Source organism: Stenella coeruleoalba (genome assembly GCF_951394435.1).
Source record: "Stenella coeruleoalba genome assembly, chromosome: 21".
In the NCBI taxonomy this organism is placed as follows: Eukaryota; Metazoa; Chordata; class Mammalia; order Artiodactyla; family Delphinidae; genus Stenella; species Stenella coeruleoalba.
The window spans coordinates 26796664-26817263 of NC_137167.1; the positions used below are offsets into that span (position 1 = coordinate 26796664).

At 41.3% G+C, this 20600-nt stretch overlaps 1 protein-coding gene across 1 annotated transcript in view; it reads right to left on the reverse strand.

The window, feature by feature from the left end:
- CSMD1 (CUB and Sushi multiple domains 1) overlaps positions 1–20600 on the reverse strand; it is a gene marked incomplete at its 3' end in the record, with an annotated part of 609346 nt that overhangs the window by 119012 nt on the left and 469734 nt on the right. Inside the window, exon 37 of the mRNA XM_079909493.1 lies at positions 16201–16410. Coding sequence (XP_079765619.1) covers positions 16201–16410 — 210 coding nt within the window. The remainder of the gene's footprint in view (positions 1–16200; positions 16411–20600) is intronic.

Here is a 20600-nt window from a genome sequence, read left to right on the forward strand (position 1 = left end):
AGTCTTTTGTGTTCCCTAAAATAAACTCTAGGTAGGTTGGTGGATAATAAATGTTTGCAGACTGTGTAATTCAGAAATGTACACATAAATCAGTGAGAGTTAACAAATGCATAATTAGGTGTAATCTCCTGATATTGAAAGCAGCTCTTCTGCCCCTTTCCTGTTTGCTCATTTCTGTTCCCCTCTAACCTGATTATAGGAATGAGATCACTAGGCAACTGAACATAACTCCTGACTTACGCTCTCATGCATGCACACCATGCCTTGCCTAACCTGTTGATTCTTTTCCTAGATTAAAACAGGTAAGAATGAGGAATTAAGCAGTTAAAGAATGACTAACTCTCCACCCCCCAAGAGCCCCCTTAGCAATCCTGCAGGCAGGTCATGCAGACGAGAAAACATCTGAAGAGAGAGTCAGCCGGTCTGCACGTAATGGACAGTGATGCAGAACCCAACCTCCTGCCTGATGACTCACTGAGATTCTCCCCCCGCCCTTTTCCCTTTAAAAACTGTTATGACGGAGTAGAATCTTGGGAGTTGGTCTTGGGACACGAGTCCACCTTCTCCCCAGATTGCCGGCTTCTCTGATTAAAGCACCTTTCCTTTCTACTGACACTTGCCTCTTGATTATTGGCCTTTGAGTGGCGAGCAGCCAAACCTGAGTTTGGTAACAATATCGAATCTTAAAGCTAAATCAGCCGCCTTGTCAACAGCTTCTTACCTGCTCTGGTAGGAGGGTCATGCATACTTCAGAGAAGTGGAATCTCACCAGGTCATCATCTAGTGTTTATTTATTTTATTTATTTATTTTTAATTTTATTTTATTTTTTTATACAGCCGGTGCTCATTAGGCATCAATTTCATACACATCAGCATATACATGTCAATCCCAATCGCCCAATTCATCACACCACCCCCACCCCCCCGCTTTCCCCCCTTGGTGTCCATACGTTTGTCCTCTACATCTGTGTCTCAATTTCTGCCCTGCAAACTGGTTCATCTGTACCAGTTCATCTGTACCATTTTTCTAGGTTCCATATATACGCGTTAATATAAGGTATTTGTTTTTCTCTTTCTGACTTACTTCACTCTGTATGACAGTCTCTAGATCCATCTACGTCTCAACAAATGACCCAATTTCATTCCTTTTTATGGCTGGGTAATATTCCATTGTATATACATACCACATCTTCTTTATCCATTCGTCTGTCGATGGGCATTTAGGTTGCTTCCATGACCTGGCTATCGTAAATAGTGCTGCAATGAACATTGGGGTGCATGTGTCTTTTTGAATTATGGTTTTCTCTGGGTATATGCCCAGTAGTGGGATTGCTGGATCATATGGTAATTCTATTTTTAGTTTTTTAAGGATCATCTAGTGTTTAGACTCTGCTCTTATACATAAAGGGGCTGGGAGCTCACTACTGACACAGTAATAAAGCCACTCTATGAAGAACCAACACAGGAGGAACTGCAGTTCAGCTTCTCCCTGTGATGCATTCCTGCTGCAAACAGACCCGTGCACGATCCCAGCACCATTGTTCTCACAGTCAACTGAAAATGGAATAATAATGTAAAGGATGCAAGTGACTGCCATGGAGGTCCTTCACGTGGCGAATAAAGTAAAATAAACATTTTCATTGTATATATAATTAGTTTAACCAGGTGATTACCATTGGTGATTTTAAATAAATCCTGAAAAATTATATGGTCTATGATTTGTGCCAGGCATTTCCCAGAGTTTTAGACTTAATGTTTCTGTACTTAGAACCTGGAATAAAGAGGGGGTGAAAGAGGATGCTGGTAATAAGATGAAAGGGACAACATCGTAGCCTGTGTGATAGCTGATGGACATGTGAACGTGTGTGCAATGGAGCACTATTTAAGCAGATTGTTAAGACTGGAACACATGGAGTACGTGGCTTGGAAACTCTCAGGTTAGACTTCACGGGCAGGTAAGGGTTAGACTATGAACTGGCCTCTTTTCATGGTACAAGGATTGGATAGTTCCATAAAGATACTCCGGGGGCCACATGGAAAGATACCAACCAGGTCGTATTACAAGTGCACTTGCAATGTGAGAGATCAGCGTAGCTGCTGTTTGGCGTTTGGGGTTTCTCTTAATTAACATTTGCCAAATGTTAAACTTTGCTATAGAGGATTACTATTAATAGCTTTTTCTTAATGAATAAACTACTGAAATGGTATTTTTTCTTTAAAGTAACAATATGCAATGCCAATGAGTCAACTGGGTAAATCATTTATGGCAATGTGATTTGCCATAAAATTTTGGGAAAGCAATTTGAACAGAGCCATAAAGAATCAGTTTTTTAAACATTTAACCTAGTAATACCATTTACAGAAATCTCTACTATGAAAATAATTTCAAAGAAAAAGCCAAATCTTTAAATATGTTCATTGCATCATTACTTACACTATAGTAATCTAAATGTCTAAACAAATAAATTATGATATTTTGACTCATAAATACTGAAGAGGTAAGATGTTGTAATGTCATATCTTCCAATAGCCACAGAAATACACACATATACATATAGATATATGCAGTCGTATATGTATATATATATTTATTCATTTATATTTTCAATAAAGATACTGCACAGCTCACAGCAAGATACTACGGTTAAACCCTGACTATAGTTAGCAGGTTAAAAATTCCTTAATTTCAGTATCTTATATTTGCAATTGTATACGTCTCTGGACAAGAGTCAGATAAGCAGTTGAAGAGTGATTGGGAGCAAGAAAGCAGAAAGCAGAGGATGCAGCGGTGGCCAAGGTCTGGGAGCATCTTGACATAGTTCCTGGCACTGGCTCCTCCAGGGTCCAGAACCAAGTAGAACCTGGAGGTAGAAGAGCCCTCAGGGTGGGAGTGGGAGCCTCTCTCTAAGGGAGGCCCTGGACCCTCCATACTAACTCATAGCCACACACGCATGCACACCCACGCACGCACACACCTCTCTCCTCCTTCCCCATAATGTGCCTCTCTCCCTGGCCCACTTGGCAATCACACAGCAAGGCTGCCTGCCTCTCCCAAGGACCACCCCACTCGGAAGGCCATGAAGCAGCCTTTTCCTGAAAGCCAGGCCTGGCAAATATCCACAGTGCATGGTTTCCCTCCTCGCAATATTGCTGTTTGAGTTAAAGTCACCTTATAGACCTGTGCTCAGAAAAAGAACAGAGACTCCCATGCTGCATTTCAACTATTAGCCAGTTTCCTCCTTTATTATACTCTTTTCAACTGAAATCAGCCACTTGTTCTCATTCTTGTTTTGCTTGAAATACAATAAGTTCTGTTGGAGAAATGAGGCCTCTAATACATCAAATATAGCTGCTAATGATAAAACTTAAAAAGTAAATATCAAAAACGGATTGCCAGTTTCCACGGGACGAAAATCAAATTAAACCATGTTCAACATCACCCTGCCCTCCCTGAAAGATTCTGTTCATGCTCTAGCGGTGCCCTTAGGGTATCAATACAAGAACCAATTATCACAGTACATTATAAAGGAGGTAACGGTAACAGAGATTCCTGATGAACAGTCACGTGAAACAGCATTTAGGACAGACTCACACACACATGCTCCACACGTTCATCACACACACTAATAATATGTCACACAATGCATTTCCCTACAGGTGTTATGTGGTTTGTGGCATAATTTAAGACCGGCATTCAAGGTCTCTTTAGGGATTTATAAAGCCAGCCTATTTCTACCTGTCATCTAAACTCTGTGAAAGGGACTGAGATAGAAATTTCAGGGTTGCCTTTCTAGGTCCAACAGCTCTATGTTACCCTTGATTAAAAGAAAAAATGTTTTTTCTTTCTTTTTTTAATGGCACTAATGCAGTTGTCCTGTATAGGAATTAAAGGGTAAAAGAGAGAGAGAGAATGCCAGCCCAGGTAGGCAGGACTATAGTTTTTATTACCTATTCATTTATTGAGTAAGATAAAAATCATGTATTGAGTGTCTACTAGGTTATAAATACTAGTTACAAATGGAAACTAGACAGAAATGGGTCCTGCTCTCATGAAACTTACATTCTATTTAGGGAAACAGACATAAATAAATCAATATGTTGGTAATTATGTAAAACAACTGTACAATTGTAAGTTGTGTAAACTATTATTAAAAAAATAAACAAGGACTAAAATAAAGGGGAAAAAAGCCCAGGATGAAAGTAAGTGAGGGTGATCAAAAACTGCTTCCTTGAATAATTAACGCTGAAATTGAGATCTGAGTGGGGAGAAGATGCAAGTCAGGCAATGCCCAAGAAAGGGAGACTCTTCAGCAGAGGGAACAGGAAGGGCCCAAGGACAGAAGGAAGTCAGTTCTCTGAGATAAGGTGGGGAGCTCCAGGAGAGGAGCTCCAGAGGCCGTCCTCCCAGAGCCCCTGCCCCTGTTCATGGTCTACAGCTTTTACAAGGGGAGAACCTAGTAGTGAAATGTGCCAAGCCACAGGAGAGGCATTAGGACATGTGTGCAAATGGACAGCGACATGTTTTTAAAAGCCAGGACCCATTCTTTATCACATAAGTCACATCTGCCAGGCACAAGACGTAATACAAAACCCACAGCTCATTTCAGAGTTTTCTTAAGAATTTACAATCCCAATTAAACTTGTTTTCAATTGTGAATTATATACTAAGTATAAATATCAGTGACACTATTTTTAGGTCTTTGTTCTAAATCTCTTATTTAATGGAGTCCTTCACTATTTAAATATCAATATCAATATTCCCAAATTTTCAACTAAGTCATAAGTCACATTCTCTTTTTATAAAAAATGTCTTCCCAAAGTTTGACTCATGGTCACTTACACAGTGATACATGCATTGATCTACAGGACTATTAGGTGTCTGAATTAAAGTAACTAAAAAGAAGTAATAAAAATAATTCTTTAGTATGCAAAAAATAGATGAGTTTTGGAAGGATTCCCATTGTGTGCTGCTTAGCACAGGTGCAGTAGATTTTTTATTACCTGCATTGTCGATGTCCATGTACCTCTGAATATCTGTGATGTGTCCATATACCTGGTTTCAGAGGTGGGACTTTAATTAATGTGACCTCTGGGCTTGAGAGTGAAGAATCGCTCAACCAAGTGTCAGACCCTCATCTAAGCACAGTTTTGTTGTTCTGTACTCATCACTCATGGTCATTAATTCCCATACACTCGCTTTAATAATATAACACATTTTAATTTGAGAAAAAAAAACAACAACTAAGAGAGAAAAAGAAAAGACCACTTCACTGGAATTTGATAAGGAAGCCACTTCTAGCATAAAGAAGTAAAAATAATCATTTTCAAACAAATTCTGTTTCAACTGAAGGACATAGAGTCCTTCATATATTTCATATATTTTCATATATTTCCATGTTTGACAACTCCTAAAGACTTTTTGAGGTGTTATCCAGTTGTTCTACAAGATCTGTTGTCAGATCTATCACTGAAAAGTTGAATTAGAAAGAGAATCATCAACCAACAGAGAAATAGGTTTTGAAGCACGTACAAGAGCCTGGAGGTCGTTTTGTAAAATAGTAGAGGCCCTGGGATGTGCTGGAAGGGAGCCCAGGGACTTGAGCTGGACCTGGGTCTCTCATCTAATGGATCTGGGATGCTGACCAAACCACTTCCACTCCAGAGGCTCATTTCTTCATTTATGAAAGGAGAATGAAGATACCTATCTTATTCACAAGAATTAACAGAGATAATAAACGCAATGAACATGGTTTGTATATACCAGTTCAGCAAGGTTAAGTCTTGACTGTAAGAAATGTCTGGTTTCTATGATGAAATTCCCTCACTCCAGGCAGAGCTCTTGAGCCACTTATCAGATGGGGGCAGACCAGCGGGGAGAAGCAACTTCTAATACGGGGATTGTGTGAAATACTTTAAGAAAACAGCCTCCTTACAGGGAGGAGAGACTGCAGTCTGCATCAACATCTACGCTGAATATGACCTCCAAGCCCTTTTCAAGTCCTCGGCTTCCTCTCAATGAAAAGATTAATCTGGTCATAGAAGTGGCTAAGGCTCGTGTTGTAGTCAACGGAATTTCTCAAAGGCACACATACACAAGCTCACCAGTTTCCCAAAGTGGCTGTTATCATGGCTAGGATAACACATCACCTCCCTTTGTAACGATTGTCCACCTAAATGTTCTGTGTTCCTTATGTGAACACCTTGATCCCAGAACCTACTGATGACATCCACCTACATTAAGGCTGCAGCCAAACCCATGCCTTTCCCACTGCCCAAAGGCTCCCCTGCAGGACGGTTCACCAAATTGCTTGTTCACAGTTGCAACTACAATTGTGTCTTGTGCTTTGACCAACCAAGGATTAAGTGCCCAGGAATCCTTTTACATAATAGCCTTTACCTGGTGGAGAAACTTTTATTTCGACGCAAAGGAATTGTTGGACTCACTAAGACTACAGACTCACACATCAGACTCAGAATCCCTTCACTGCATCAGGAGCTTGGGGAGGACTGATGAAGAAGCACACGGCACATCTCAACTGGGATGTGGACACCTGAAGGCGCCGTCACCCAGGAGACACATCCACTGACATACCCGTCCAGGTGTGCCTTTGGTTCAGAGGAATAGCTCTCTTAAGGCAGAAAGTGGTTGAGATTGTTACTTTTACTTTCAGCAAACCCATAAAAGGAAAAGCAAATCCACACGACCTGCAGGGAGGAAACTGGACAGCTTTTAAGATTTGGACCCTAGTCTCCAAGAGTCTAGTCCATGAACCACATTGTAGGCACTTTTCCATCCTGAAAAAGGACACCCTGGAGGGGATGAGAATTGATGCAACTACGTATTACCCACTGTTTTAAGCATTTTTATGTGAAATAGGCTTCTTTATAAAGAGCCTCATGTTGAGAGCCTGATTCACTCATGCAGATGGTGGAAAAGGACAGAGGAAGCTCCCCGCCTTTATTCCTCAATGACTCAGAATATCACGTTAGAAGGAAAAAGAGCGACAGTCTTAGAGGCGTGTCAATTTCATGTATAAATTATGGTCGTATCTGTAAGGAACAGTGAGTGTGCTTACACAATCAGTTAGAATGAATTCTTCAGTTGCTCATTGCACATAAAGGCAGTTTAATTGCTTTTCCTCCTAAAGGGGAAAAAATTGGTATCCACAAACTATAGCCTATTTTCTCATAGATTCAATTCACTAAAAATGCAATGGTTTTGTGATTGTATGCATGAATAAGCAGACTTAACATATCCTACTATGTTGGCTTTTTTTTTTTAAGGTGCAGAGCACATATAGCAAAAGGAAAAAGATGTTTTTACCACCTATGGTTGAAGCACTTAAAATTATCTTTAAGTTTTTGGCATTCAACAATTATGCTTTATAGTGTAAGAAAGATAAAGAAAGTAAGAGAGAGAAAGAAAGATAAGGGAGGGAGGAGGACAGGAGGAAGGAAGGAAGGAAGGAAGGAAGGAAGGAAGGAGGGAAGGAAGAGAGGAAATAGGGAAAGAGGGAAAGAAGGAAGATAAATATTCAGCTTCGCCAAATGTCAAGTCACAAAAAACAAAAGGAAAAGAAAATCACTAAAAATCTTAATATGGCAACATTTCACAAATATTATGAAAAAAAAATCTCAGTACCAGTTAGCCCATACCTTATACTACAAGAATAAGATAACACACAGAATTTTCTCTTTCTTAGGAGAATCCTTTGTTTGGATCTGGGAAAATAACGATTATTCACATATATCAATCTCAAACGATATTTGCATCAAGTGTTTAAATTATAGGTGCTTGATGGGACAGCCTATGGAATCACGTAGTCATCTTTCTGATATCTATTACATTTTCTGACTGATATCTAATTAGTTGATAAATATCTTCGTCCTATCTCCCATCTTCCAGTTTTTGACTTAGAATTAGGGTACACGAACTCAATTTTATTTCACACAGTTCACCTTTCATTTCTCAAGTTCCGTGTAAGTCATTTAACTTCAAGACAGCTACAACTACTAGTAGCATTTTTGACCTTTATACGGTCATAAATAAATGAGAAGGCTTAGGAATAAGGGGTACAACACAGACATCATTGAGAATGACAAGAACTATCTGCATGATTTATGCATCTTCTTATGTGTTATTAATCATAAACTTAACTTATAAATCTCAGGTGGAACCTAGGAATTTTGATGTGACACACACACATCAGAGTTGTGTCACTTTGCCAACTTATAAATTTTATAAAATGACAAACTATCTAATTAAGTTTCATCCTTGTCAGGTAAGATACTCTGCAAGAAATCAGAATGCCTCATATTCGTGTTCTCCTTCTTTTTTACTTAATTTATTTTTATATCTCTCAATTATAGCAAATTAACTGCCTACATAAAAATATATAGGGATTTTTCTTTTAAAAATGTGGATACTTAAATGTAGAGTCAGGTGTCAAGTAAATAAAACGTTTGCTCAACTAACCAGACGTCTGGCCTAGATGCGGACTCAACAAATTTGAATGCCCACCGGCCAGGCAGACAGTGTGGGATCACAGCTTGCAGGCAACTACAGGAGATTTCTGAAGTCAGTGCCTCTACACCCTGGAAGGGCCATCACTCTGACATTTCAGGGGACGGCTCCCACCTGTCAATGTGGCCAAAAGTCATCCCTGATATTGCAACAGGAAAAGGGAAAGTAGATCTATGGGTCTTTCACCAATTATGTGAAATCTAATTCTAAATATTGACAATTTAAAAAATATTAATATTTTGCTAACCAATCACAGCAGCTTTATGATCTCTAGTCTAAATGATTCCTACACAGACTTTCTGTGGTATTGTTGTGCCCTTCCTTCCTTCCTTCTTTTTTTTTTAATATTCTTTTTGGAGTGAACTAATTGGTAGCTTTTGGAGCTATGTAGACATGGCCTTAGTAACCCTACCTGGAAAATATCGAGAAAGAAAACAAAAAAACACTTTTTTGAACTGTGGCAGTTTAAAGCTACGTAAGATAAAATCTAGTTTCAAAACTACATGGCAAACAGTACTAGCATGGGAATCTGTATTTGACTTTTGCAATGTCAATAAAGAAAGAAAAGTTAAAATTTTCAATATATTATTAAGAATATTCAAATTGGGGGAGACTTCTCAAAAGTTCTTGGGGTCAACTGAGATATACCACTTAATTGGCAGCTTACATGTAGGAGAAATAATTATGCTATACTTTTCTTATTGACTCAAATACTAAGGTCGTGTCAAACAGTGAAGACTACCATGTAATAACCAAGTTTAAAATGATGATCACGAATGAAATGCTCATATTTTAACAGAATACACTTCAATAAGAATAGGGAAGGGGGAGAGACCAGATGTACAGAAATATGAAAGAGCAGCATGGGGTTCACAATAATACCATTCAAATTCTAAGTTGATCTAAGAGCCAGATGAAGGTGACACAATGAAAGAAAGCTGTGTTGAAGCTGAGACCTGCATCTGTCCTGGACCCTCCTCGTTGGGTTTGTTGCTTTCTCTCCTCTTCTCCCTCCCCCTCCAACAATCCATTCTCTGCATTGCAGGGACTTATCTTCTGCTAATGTACTTCAATGACTTTACACTGCACCTGGAAACAACTCTGAATGTGTTACCACCCAACTCCCAAACAGCCTCCATCCTGCAAACCTCTCAGACCCTGTTCCTCTCAGCACTCCAGCTCTGTCCTCTCTGTTCTTTGAACATGGGAGCTCCTCTCTCCACCCGGACACACGTCCCTGCTCTTCACAGCCCCCAGCTCCTTCCCGTTCTTGTTCTTCAAGTCTCAGCCTCAGGGAGAGGCTCTGCCACCCACCACATCACCCTCATTATTTCCTCTGCAGTAGGTACCAAGCACACTGCCTCAGCCTGGGCACGTGGTCCCCATCCATGCCTGAAACTTTAAAATTGTCTCTTAAACGTGTTTTTTTACCTCCAGTCTCCCTCTTTTTGCCAAACCCATTTCTTGTCTGCTTAATAGTCCACAATGTATGTGGAGACTAAACTTTTAAAAAATGAACATATGACTAATGCAATTTTCACTGCAATATACTGAGTGTTTGTGCCCCCAGATTTGTATGTTGAATCCTAGCTCCCAATGTGATGGTTTTGGAAGTGGCTCCTTTGGGAGGTGATAGGTCATGAGGGTGGAGCCCCATAAATGGGGTTAGTGCCCTTATAACGCAGGCCCCACAGAGCTCCCTCACCCTTTCTGCCAAGTGATGACAGAGTGAGAAGATGCTGTCTAGGAACCAGGAAGCGTGTCTTTGCCAGCATCTTGATCTTGGATTCACAGCCTCCAGAACTGTGAGCAACACATATCTGCTGTTTAAAAGTCACTCAGGCTATGGTATTCTGTTAAAGCAGCCTGAATGGACTAAGACAGCCATTTTTAAACCTTCAACAGTTTATTACCCACCAGCTTTCCTAAGAGTTTTAATATGAACTCCTTTAGCATTCTGGTGAAGTCCACTAACCTCAAACTAATATTTTAAATGCATAAACAAATACATCAGATTACAAAGGAAAAATTTACTTATGAAAGTGTGATGAAAGCCAGACTTGCGGTATAACTAGATGTGCTGTTATTTCACTAAATGGCAGGTGGCAAGTCTAATAACTAATGTCACTTCACAATATTGTATAGTAATATTTTGAGATATCTGCAATGATTGTAATAAAACATGGAATTATCTGTGATTTGGTGACAAAGCACAGGTTATGCTAATACTACATTCGCATCATTAGAGGTTAAGAGGAAAATATTAAAACTGTATTTTTACATTTATATAGAGATATTATGTATATTAATATTATATATAAATTATAATATCTATATCTCATGGGGTAGATATTTACCATTCAAGTCATGGATCCCTTGAATTCTAGAACCATGGGCCTAGAGAATAAAATTCAACTTCTCAACGTGGGATGCAAATTATTTCACAATTGAATGTCCTCACCACATGGGCTCATTTACAAACTCGTCCTTCGCCTCTGACCTGGCCAGGCTTCATCCAGACTCTGCTGCTGATCTCCCTTTTCTTAGAGTGTTTATTTTAGAAAACTTGTCACTGTATATTTTCCCTCTGTCCCTTGGAGATGTATGTTAATCTTCGTAAAAGCCTCTTGTCAGTTTTACAGCCCAGGTGTGTTTTTCTCAAGGACCTGGGGACCGTCCCTCTGAAATGTGACATCAGGGGTGATAAGTGCCCCCACTCTGCAGTTGCCCTGGAGGACAGGAGCTAAGCTTCAGTGGCTCCAAGCCCTGTAACTACATCTTGCCTGGGAGCTGACTGAAGGGTTATGGGATTCAGGCAAACCAAGAGGGCCAAGGCCCCACACCCCAGCTCTTAAAAAGTCTCCAGCCCTTAGCCTGTATTCATTTTAAAACCTACATTTGGAATAAACACCTTAAGGAACATTTATATATATAAACAACACCCTTCGGAAGGACAGACCGTAACCCTGCATAAAGTCAGACTCAGGTGCAAAGAAATCCAGTCTTCAATCTCACCATCTCCGCAAACTCCTTGTGCCCCTTCTCAGGAATTCAGGCCCAAACTACCTTTTCCCCTTAAGGTTCTGATGGTGCAGCCGTGTGCCAGGATCTACTCTGGCCAGGCCTGAGTGGTCAAGAGACAGGCACTACAAATTGGTGATATTTGTGATTTCAGACATATGACAGGGACAGTAGAATAATTTAATTTGAGATTTGAGTGTTGTTTCTTATTTTATTTCTTTTGATGGTCACCTAATCATGTGGCAGGTGAATCTGTAAACTTACAAATTGGATTTTAAATCACCACTGGCAACTCTGATGGATGGAAACCAAGAGGGAGAAGCCCAGAGAAGAACACTGCTATGATCCTCACAAAAGCTTCTTTTTTAATTTTAAGAGAGATGAGTCTATATCTAGACAGATGAAGGGGAGCAGAATTTGCCACCCCAAAATATGTCTTTGGCAAGAGGATTATCTCGAGCTGGTTATTATTATTTTTTTAAGTTATTTTTTGGCTGCGTTGGGTCTTGGTTGCTGCACGGGCCTTCTCTAGCTGCATTGAGCGGATGCTACTCTTCGTTGCGGTGCACGTGCTTCTCATTGTGGTGGCTTCTCTTGTTGCGGGGCACGGGCTCTAGGCGCACGGGCTTCAGTAGCTGTGGCATGCGGGCTCAGTAGTTGTGGCTCGCAGGCTCTAGAGTGCAGAGTCAGTAGTTGTGGCACACGGGCTTAGTTGCTCCACGGCATGTGGGATCTTCCCGAACCAGGGATGGAACCCGTGTCCCTGCATTGGCAGGCAGATTCTTAACCACTGTGCCACCAGGGAAGTCTCTGGTTATTTTTAAGAAACTGCAGAAATGGGGGAATCTCTGAAAACAGAGTAGAGGTAACCTGTTTATAAGAGACATTTATGAATACATTTATGAGGGAACACTCCCTTTGTAAGGGTGTCCTTTCTCTGTTCCAGGAAGAGAAAGATGGCTAAACCTCTAGCAACTTATCAATGGAGAAGAAAAAAGGCCTCAGTCTGCACAGCAACTGTAAGCCTGTCTCCTTTGCTTTGCTGCTCACCTCCCCTGACTGCCCCCAGCTTCTGGCTCTTCAGCTGGGGTGGTGTTTAAGGTGGTGGCTTGGGCCATGCTGGGGAGTTAATCAGGTTCCCTCGGAATCTCCCCTGTATGCAGCAGGCATACATGTTATTAACTTCTGATTTTCCACTGTTAATCTGCCTTTTTTTACAGGGGGTCTCAGCCAAGAACCTAGCAAAGCAGGGTCCCCTACACAAACATCTGTAGGAGAGGTAAAAATCTCAGTTCAGCATATGAATTTTCCCCAGTCCTTAAGAAGGCATGACTTTGCATCTTCTCTGCCACCACCAGTCGGAGGGCACTTTTCGTTCTTTGCTCTCAGTGTTCTCTTTGGGTTCTTTCGCATATGAATTTTCCCCAGTCCTTAAGAATGCACGACTTTGCATCTTCTCTGCCACCACCAGTCAGAGCTCACTTTTCGCTCTGGGTTCCCAGTGTTCTCTTTGGGTTCTTTTGCAGATTTCATGTTCCTTTCTGACTCTGGATAGAGAGTCAAGTGGAGTCACGTGCACAGGAGCAGTTTAGTTATCAGTAAACCTGTGTTAGCGTCAAGGCCCGGGTCGGAGCTCATGGATGGGATTCCTTTAACTAGTAAGGCTTCAGAATCCGAGCCCTCAGACGCTGCTCGGTTCTCTTCCCAATGACAATGTGAAAGTTCACCTGAGCTCAGGAATGCTAGAGAAAAGTTGAGGTGAGGAAACCCACCCCCTTCCCTAAGTCCTCTGTGTTTCAGGAAATGACTTAGTGCAAAGGACCACCTCCCCCCGGACTGAGACAAGAGTCAAGGTGCCCTTTGGTTACCTGTGACCGGACCTGACAAAATCCTCCAAATTCCCATGCTTTCCCTTTCAAAGGTTAGCTGAACCGTTTGGTCCTCAGCAGTCAACTGGAACAAAACTCTTATAAACCAAACTTCAGTAACGCTTTTCTTCCCCCTAAACGTTGGCCCACCCTCAGGCTGGGCCACAGACAGGTTGGCCTCAGGGAAAGACCTGCTTTCACCCACATCCCCTCATGGCCCTCCTGGTCACCGCAGCCCCTACCCCCAGCTTCTTCTAGCTTTGTTTACTGCTCTCCATGAAGGAAAAGCCTTTTCCTAAGCCTCGAGATGCTTGCTGATCTTATGGCTGTAGCCTTGTTTTCTCTACGGCAATAGACCTCTTCCCCTCTTGCAATAAATAATCTTCCCCAATAAAAGTCTCTTCTTACTAAATCTGAATTTGTTTTGCATTTGACACCAGTTATAGGAGCCTTTGGTGCTTCAGCCTCAGGTGGGAGAGAAGCCTCTCTGAGCAGCAGTGGAGAATCAGTCGTTTTAAGTTGGGACAGGGAGGGGAGGGCGGGCGGGAGGGGAGGGCGGGCGGGAGGGGGCAGTTCACACACAGAGGTACCAGGAAGGACTGGATCCCAGAGGAGAATGCACCCACCGGCCGGGGCTTTCTGGCTGAAATGGGGTGGGGCTGGAGGCTGGAGGAGGGATGCGGTGGGAGCACAGGCAGAAGGAAGGGTCCGTGAGGGTCTGCAGAATGAGAGGCAATGAAAGCTGCCACAGGCTCAGGGCCCAGATGCTGAGACAGAGACCGATGGATGGACCCGTGGTCCCTCACTTGTGCGGGAGACGAGACAGCTGTTGACTCCATCAGGCCTGCTGAGTCCTTGTGTAGGTACTGGAAAGAGCTACATCCGTGTTTGCTTAATAAACCTTGGGGTATTTTGAGAACAAGCAGATGCAGGGGAAAACTCTAAAAACAGGGCACAGGGTCCCCTTTTGTAGAGGAAATTTACATTTACGAAGAAAATGTACATTTGCAGGGCTTTCTCTCCTCTTTAAATCAGCACAACAAGCCTGACTCAGCAACCCTGGTGAACCACACATTTCCTGCTTTTCTCCCCATTGCCACCTCCCCTTCCTAGAAGCCCTAAACGCTTCTCCTTTGTTTTAGCCTCAGATGGTACCTAAACCCGAGTCCTAACCATTCCTTTGAGTGACTCACGTCTGGGTTCTTCCAGGTGTCTGTGTGTCCGAGTGACGGGCATGTTAATGAACTTGCGCTTGTTCTCCTCTTGCTAGTCTGTCTCTGGCCGGTCCCATCACCCCCAATGGAGAATCTCAGGTGACACAAAGAACTGCCGACTCGGCCGATCGTGTCACTAGGAGGGTGTTAAAGGCAGATGCCTGCGGGTGGGCAGGAGAAGCGAGGAAGAGGGGGAGACGCTGGGAGAGCTGGGGTAGACCCTTCCTCCCAGAGGTTTCTTACAAAGTGGGAGCTGAAGGAAGATGCAGGTCATTAAAATTAAATATAAACAGGGGTGTGTGTGAGGGAGAGAGGAATTTGAGTATATTTGAAACACTAATGAGAAAGATCTGGTAGAGAAGTAGCAGCTGCAAATGCAATAAAGGGAAGACAATTCCTGTCTTGACAGCCCTGACAGCGTAGAAAGAAACATTCTAGAGCCTAGAGCCCGGGAGGGGCTGCCTGGAAGCAGGGGGAGCATTCTCTTGTCTCCAAAAGGAGGACGAGCAGGGTTGCAGGCAGACCTCCGCGCTGGCCTGGGGGAAGCTGTCTCCCTTCCGCTGTGCGTGTGAGCCTTTCCAGGAGGAAGTGAGACCCTTGGCTGAGACGAAGGGGGGTCGACGTGAGACAGAATGAAAGACACAGACGGACCTAGAGAAATCCTGGCAAGGTCTCCTGCTGCACTCCTCAACCTGTACCACCCTCTCTTTTTTCTCCTACCTGGATTCCTATTTTAAGAGACCCAAATTCTGGAAACGTAAATTTATATTTTAAGTAACAACTGAAGTAACAAGGTCTAAGAGTTCAACACAAAATGCCATCCTCTTTCAGTAATAAAATATTAAATATCTATTTTTCCAGGGTAGCCTATGAAATTAAAGAAATCAAGTGATTTTGCTGTGTTAAAAAAAGACTCCACTTTTGACATTTTCAACTTCATTTGAATTAACAACATTCAAGAAAAGGCCAGCTGAATTACTGTGTTGGAAATGAAAATTTTGAACTTTTTCACATGTCAAAAATGCTTTGGTAATGGTAGATTCAAACTTTTGTTAGAGACCTCTATTTTGATGGTTTAAAAACACGTAAGGTTCATTCTCATTTTTTTTTCTGGCATAATTTAAACATGACTTGAATAGTACATAGAACCATTACTTTGAGCTGAGACAAGGCTTAAGGGCACGAGAGACACGGTCAGACCCACTTCCACTGTGAACGGACTCCCTGCACCATAGTCCTGATGGGAAATACCGACACGTGGCCAAGAGGACATGGTGACAGGTGAGAAGGCTACCTGGTGATGGGGCCAAGGGGCTTGAAGGTGGTGATGGTGGCCGTTGGGGGTAGAGACAAGGGACTTCAGGTGAAGCAGTGACAGTGCATGGCTGACCCTGCTCCTTGTGTCTGCGTCCTGACTTGTGTGTACAACAGCCAAGACTCCACTCCACTCCCAGTCAGAAAACTGTGCCCAACTAGAAATGACTCCAGCCGTACAAGCCTTTAACTGGCTAGGGAGGTTTACCCTTACAATTTACTTGTAAGAAGCATCCCTAGATGTGTTCTGACTCCTTACCTTGGTAAGTGAGTTTAAATCCCTGCCGGTTCTGCGAGTGGTCGCTGTAAAAGTGGATGAGCGTTTCATGAGTTGTGCTCAGCAAGGGCGCAGGCAGGTCGGGGCCACTGAACTGCCCCATCATCGGGCTGGTGTGGAAAGGTCCGTTTTGAATTTCAAGGTAGTCATGATTAGCTTCGGTAGAAAAATTCAGAAATTGAATATGTGCACCTATGAAAAAATATGCAAAATCGGTGGAAGTTAATACCAAATTTTATGATAATGTTTACCAATAGGGATTAAAATTGTATCAGTTTCCCCAAGCAGCACCTCTCCAGGAGGCCGAGTGGAGCACACACTTTGTGAATTACAACGATCCTTGGTTCAGTTTCGCCTCAGCTACGTAGCTGTGTGACCTTTGTCCATGTAGTAAATGCCCCTAAGTCAACTTATTTGTGAAATACGGGTGTTACCAGCATTGCATCACAGAGACAAGCAGGTATAATTCTTAGAATGGTGACTTACATCCATACATATGGCAGTGATTTTGTCCAGCTGCTATTATAATCATTACAACCAGAAACACAAGGTTGTAATCGTATGTCAAATCATCCTTAATTTGTGGCTTTATCAAGGAAGAAGCCAATACAGATCTAACAAAATCCAACAATCTTTAAAGTGGCTTTTAAATGGAAGGGCATACCACTGCACAAGAAACTTCTTAGTTTGGTAAGCGATTGTTTCAATTGTGTAGTGCCTGCAAAACAAATTACTGGTGTTTGCAAGAAACCCACTCGGATCAACCCCACTCTAGCTCTCACAATTCAATCTAACAGCCTGGCACAGGGCAAGATACCAAGACGGTCTGAAGGACCCATATTGCTAGCATCATACTCATCTGTGTCTCAGATAAACTACAGTGATAACTTAGAAGAAAATCAAAATCAAAATAATTTAGTTATTTGCATTGTGGTATTGTTGAAAATTTAATTGACTACTGTGTCTGAAATATTTTAATTCACTTTCAAGTTTATTTAGAATGCCAAAGACATTAGCTTTTGCACAAATCCAGGCAATTAAGTTAGATTTGTAAAACCTAAACTGAGAATACCAGCAGCTATTGTAGATCATTCTCTCAACATATGAGGAAAGCTTTACTTTGTGTTATTCTTCTCCTGTTCTTGAGAGATAAAAAGAGCTTTATTTTTTTCTTTTTCATCTAATATGTTTGACATGTTTCCTAGGTTTTAGGAAATTAAAGATATTAAAATTATCATATTAAAGATCATGTTAACATGGGTTACCTTACTTAAGTGTAAATACCTAGAGAATTTAAAGTAACATATCTACTTAGTATTGATGGAAAACGCAGGTATCAAAAGCCTGAATTCAGTAAAAAAAAAAAAAAAAAGAAGAAGAAGAAAAGCTCATGCGAAGAGTAATAGGGAAGAACAACCTAAAGGTACTCAATAAAGGTTAAAATCATCCAAGAAACACAATTTTATCAATTATGAAGAAAACCTTGTGAGGAGGAACAAAAGAGTAAATAATGGCCTTTCTGGCTGGGTAGAGTGTAAGGCCACCTATCACTCTTGGGGTTCAGTTTATCAGGTAATCACTGTTATGACCATCATTTCACAGGTGAGCAAACTAAGGCTCAGAAAGGCTGGGTGTTATGTCCTATGTACCACAGGGAGAGGCAGAGTTGGATAGACACCAACTCCAACTGACAGAGCCCTCATGTTCTCTGGTTTAGCATGAAAATGTGCTAGTCAAAAGCTAATGATATCACCATGTTAAAAATATTACAATTTTTTTGGAGAAAATAATTTTGCGTTAAAATTGTTCAACCTAGTTTGATAGAGAAGATTGGAAGAAGTAGAATGTGGAATACTTCACGAAGAGACCGAGAGAGTGAAAAGCAGAAGAAAGACTTACAATGAAACATCTTTAACAAGGCAACCAAACTTTGGAATCCTTTTTGGAAGGAGTAATTCAATTTGTAACATATGGTCCAAACATATGTACTGGTGACACATGAGCAGCCAGAGAAGGAACAGCCCAGCCTGTGGCCGTCCTGCCCATTCTAATACTAGGCACAACAGACGACCAACATGGAACAAACCTATAAATTTAAAACATTTCTGCAAATATTAAAAAGTGTTGAAGAGACATCAGTGAGCTAATTCATTTTCTCCTAAATCCCAGTAAATACGTTTGGTCAAAGAAATTTGGAAGCAAGAAAAGAAGAAAGAGAGAGAGAAGCATTGAGAGAGATAAAGATAGAGAAAAAGAAAGAGAGAGAGAGACAGGGAGAAAGCAAAGAAGGAAGGAAAGCAGGCAGGGCTAGTGGTCCCCAGCCCTTCAATTCTGACCTGTCTCCTGTGATAGTTGAACCACTTCCTGAGTCACGCAACAGTATCTGATCTATTCCCTCACCCACTGCTGAATTAAATACAGTTCTCTTTTGTGGCCTGGTCCACAAGTCTGATAAGAAAAAGAGGGTTTTTTAGCTAATTAATAAACTATACTAATGGATTTCTTTTTTTTTGGTGGCTACATCAAGGCCACGGAACCCCTGTGGTCTACAGAGTTTCGTAAACACCCGTCACATTCTTCACCAGGAGGAAGAACACAGAAGCTGACACAATAATAATCAAAAACGAATGTTGAATTACTAACATTTCTATTTACGTCCTAAAAGTACCAGATAGGATGTGAAACTAGGGCAAGATTAGAACACTTAAAAAACGTTTCCTGCTTTTGTAGGTATAAAATCAAATAGCAGGGAAATGGCTTAAAATAGGCTCATTTCAGATAAGCATATGCAGACATCAGATGTATTCATCCAGAGACTCATTTTGAAATTCACAGAATGACCCAGTCAAGAAAGAAATGAGAGACAGCAAGCAGATCAAGGGGCAAAAAAAAGGAAGGCTGGCCAATATCTCTAAAGCAAAGGAAATGGTGACCGTGGCCTTTTACTGATTCGGAATTAAACTTGAAATGGAATTATGACAATTATAATTTTAGGAAAAAAATTAGCATATTAAGCAGGATAAAGTATCCAGCCACATATCAAACTACCTAATACATATCAGGAAATAGAACCAAGCCCAGCTCTAATCTGGTTTAGAATGGAATTTTTAGCTATCTAATTTTCAGCAAATTGTGTCCAGTTTGACATCATGAAGCCAAAATGAAGGGATTAAAGTAAGCGTTAACCTAGTTATTCTTTTCTTATCTCACAGAATACCAAAAATGTGTCATTGCAACAAGAAACCCAGTCTGAATGCCCATCTTGGGTGGAATTTACACCGACTGTCATTACACACTGAAAATTACGTGTCAGTAAAAGGCACCTGAAGAAAAACTTTTGACTTTGGATTTTGACAAAACTTTGAATAGTAACCTGACCATGGCTTCAGAGTTAAACTCTCGTCTCTTAGTTGATAGAACCTGTGAATAGTAAAGTGCTCTATTTTATATCTTCTGTGCATAATAAACATAGAGCAAAGGAGTTAATACTTTTAGAATTCAGTGCATAGTCTAAGGAGTCTTTTACATCCTCCCTAGACTTCTAGATGGTTTAAAGGCATGGCCAATTTGGACCTCATGGTGTGCGGTATAAGTGCAGTGGGTTTTAAATATAAAAAGCAGTTATACTCCAATAAAGATGTTAAAAAAAAGTAATGGTAAAGTAGAAAAACTTGATTTCATTTCTGTTAACTATGCCTTTAGAAATTTTCAAGAAAATAGAGACAGAAGTTCTGTGGTGATTGAGCTCATGCCAAAGCCACACAAAACAGCAACCCAAATTTGTGGAAAGGAAGGAAAACAACATAGAAATCATTAGAGCATTTGGCTTAGAAACTAAAAGCAGTTAACAGTTAGGCAATGCCTTCTCCATACCAGGCGCTTGCATTACCTCCGAACGGCTGTCGGAGAATGATATTTTATTGTATTCGTTTTAAAGATAAGGGACAAAGGTTCAAAAACATGTTGATAACTTGGGCAAATTCATACCATCAGTCACTGACAGAACTAGGATTCCTACTCAGCTAACCTCAGAGCTCAAAGACATGAGGAGCCACCATGTACACTGCCCACGCCTTAGACAAAGTCCCTTGACTGCAGGCCCTCACAGAGGCTGGATGCAGGAAATAGCTGCTGCAGGGGATGAGTAATTAGCAAGGGGAGACCAAGGTGGCTTTCACGTGATGCCAGAGCAACCAATCATTCTGTCTATTTAATTAAGCTATTGACTGGTCCATGCATGTGGGACGGAAGAAGGATTAATCAGAAGAATTATTTGACGAAGCTGGTAGCTGCTTAACGAATGGGTCGGATATCTATGAGGTGGTCCCACGCATATTCAGTGGTATGGAAAGATCCAAACACAGCAATAAAATCCTCCACGA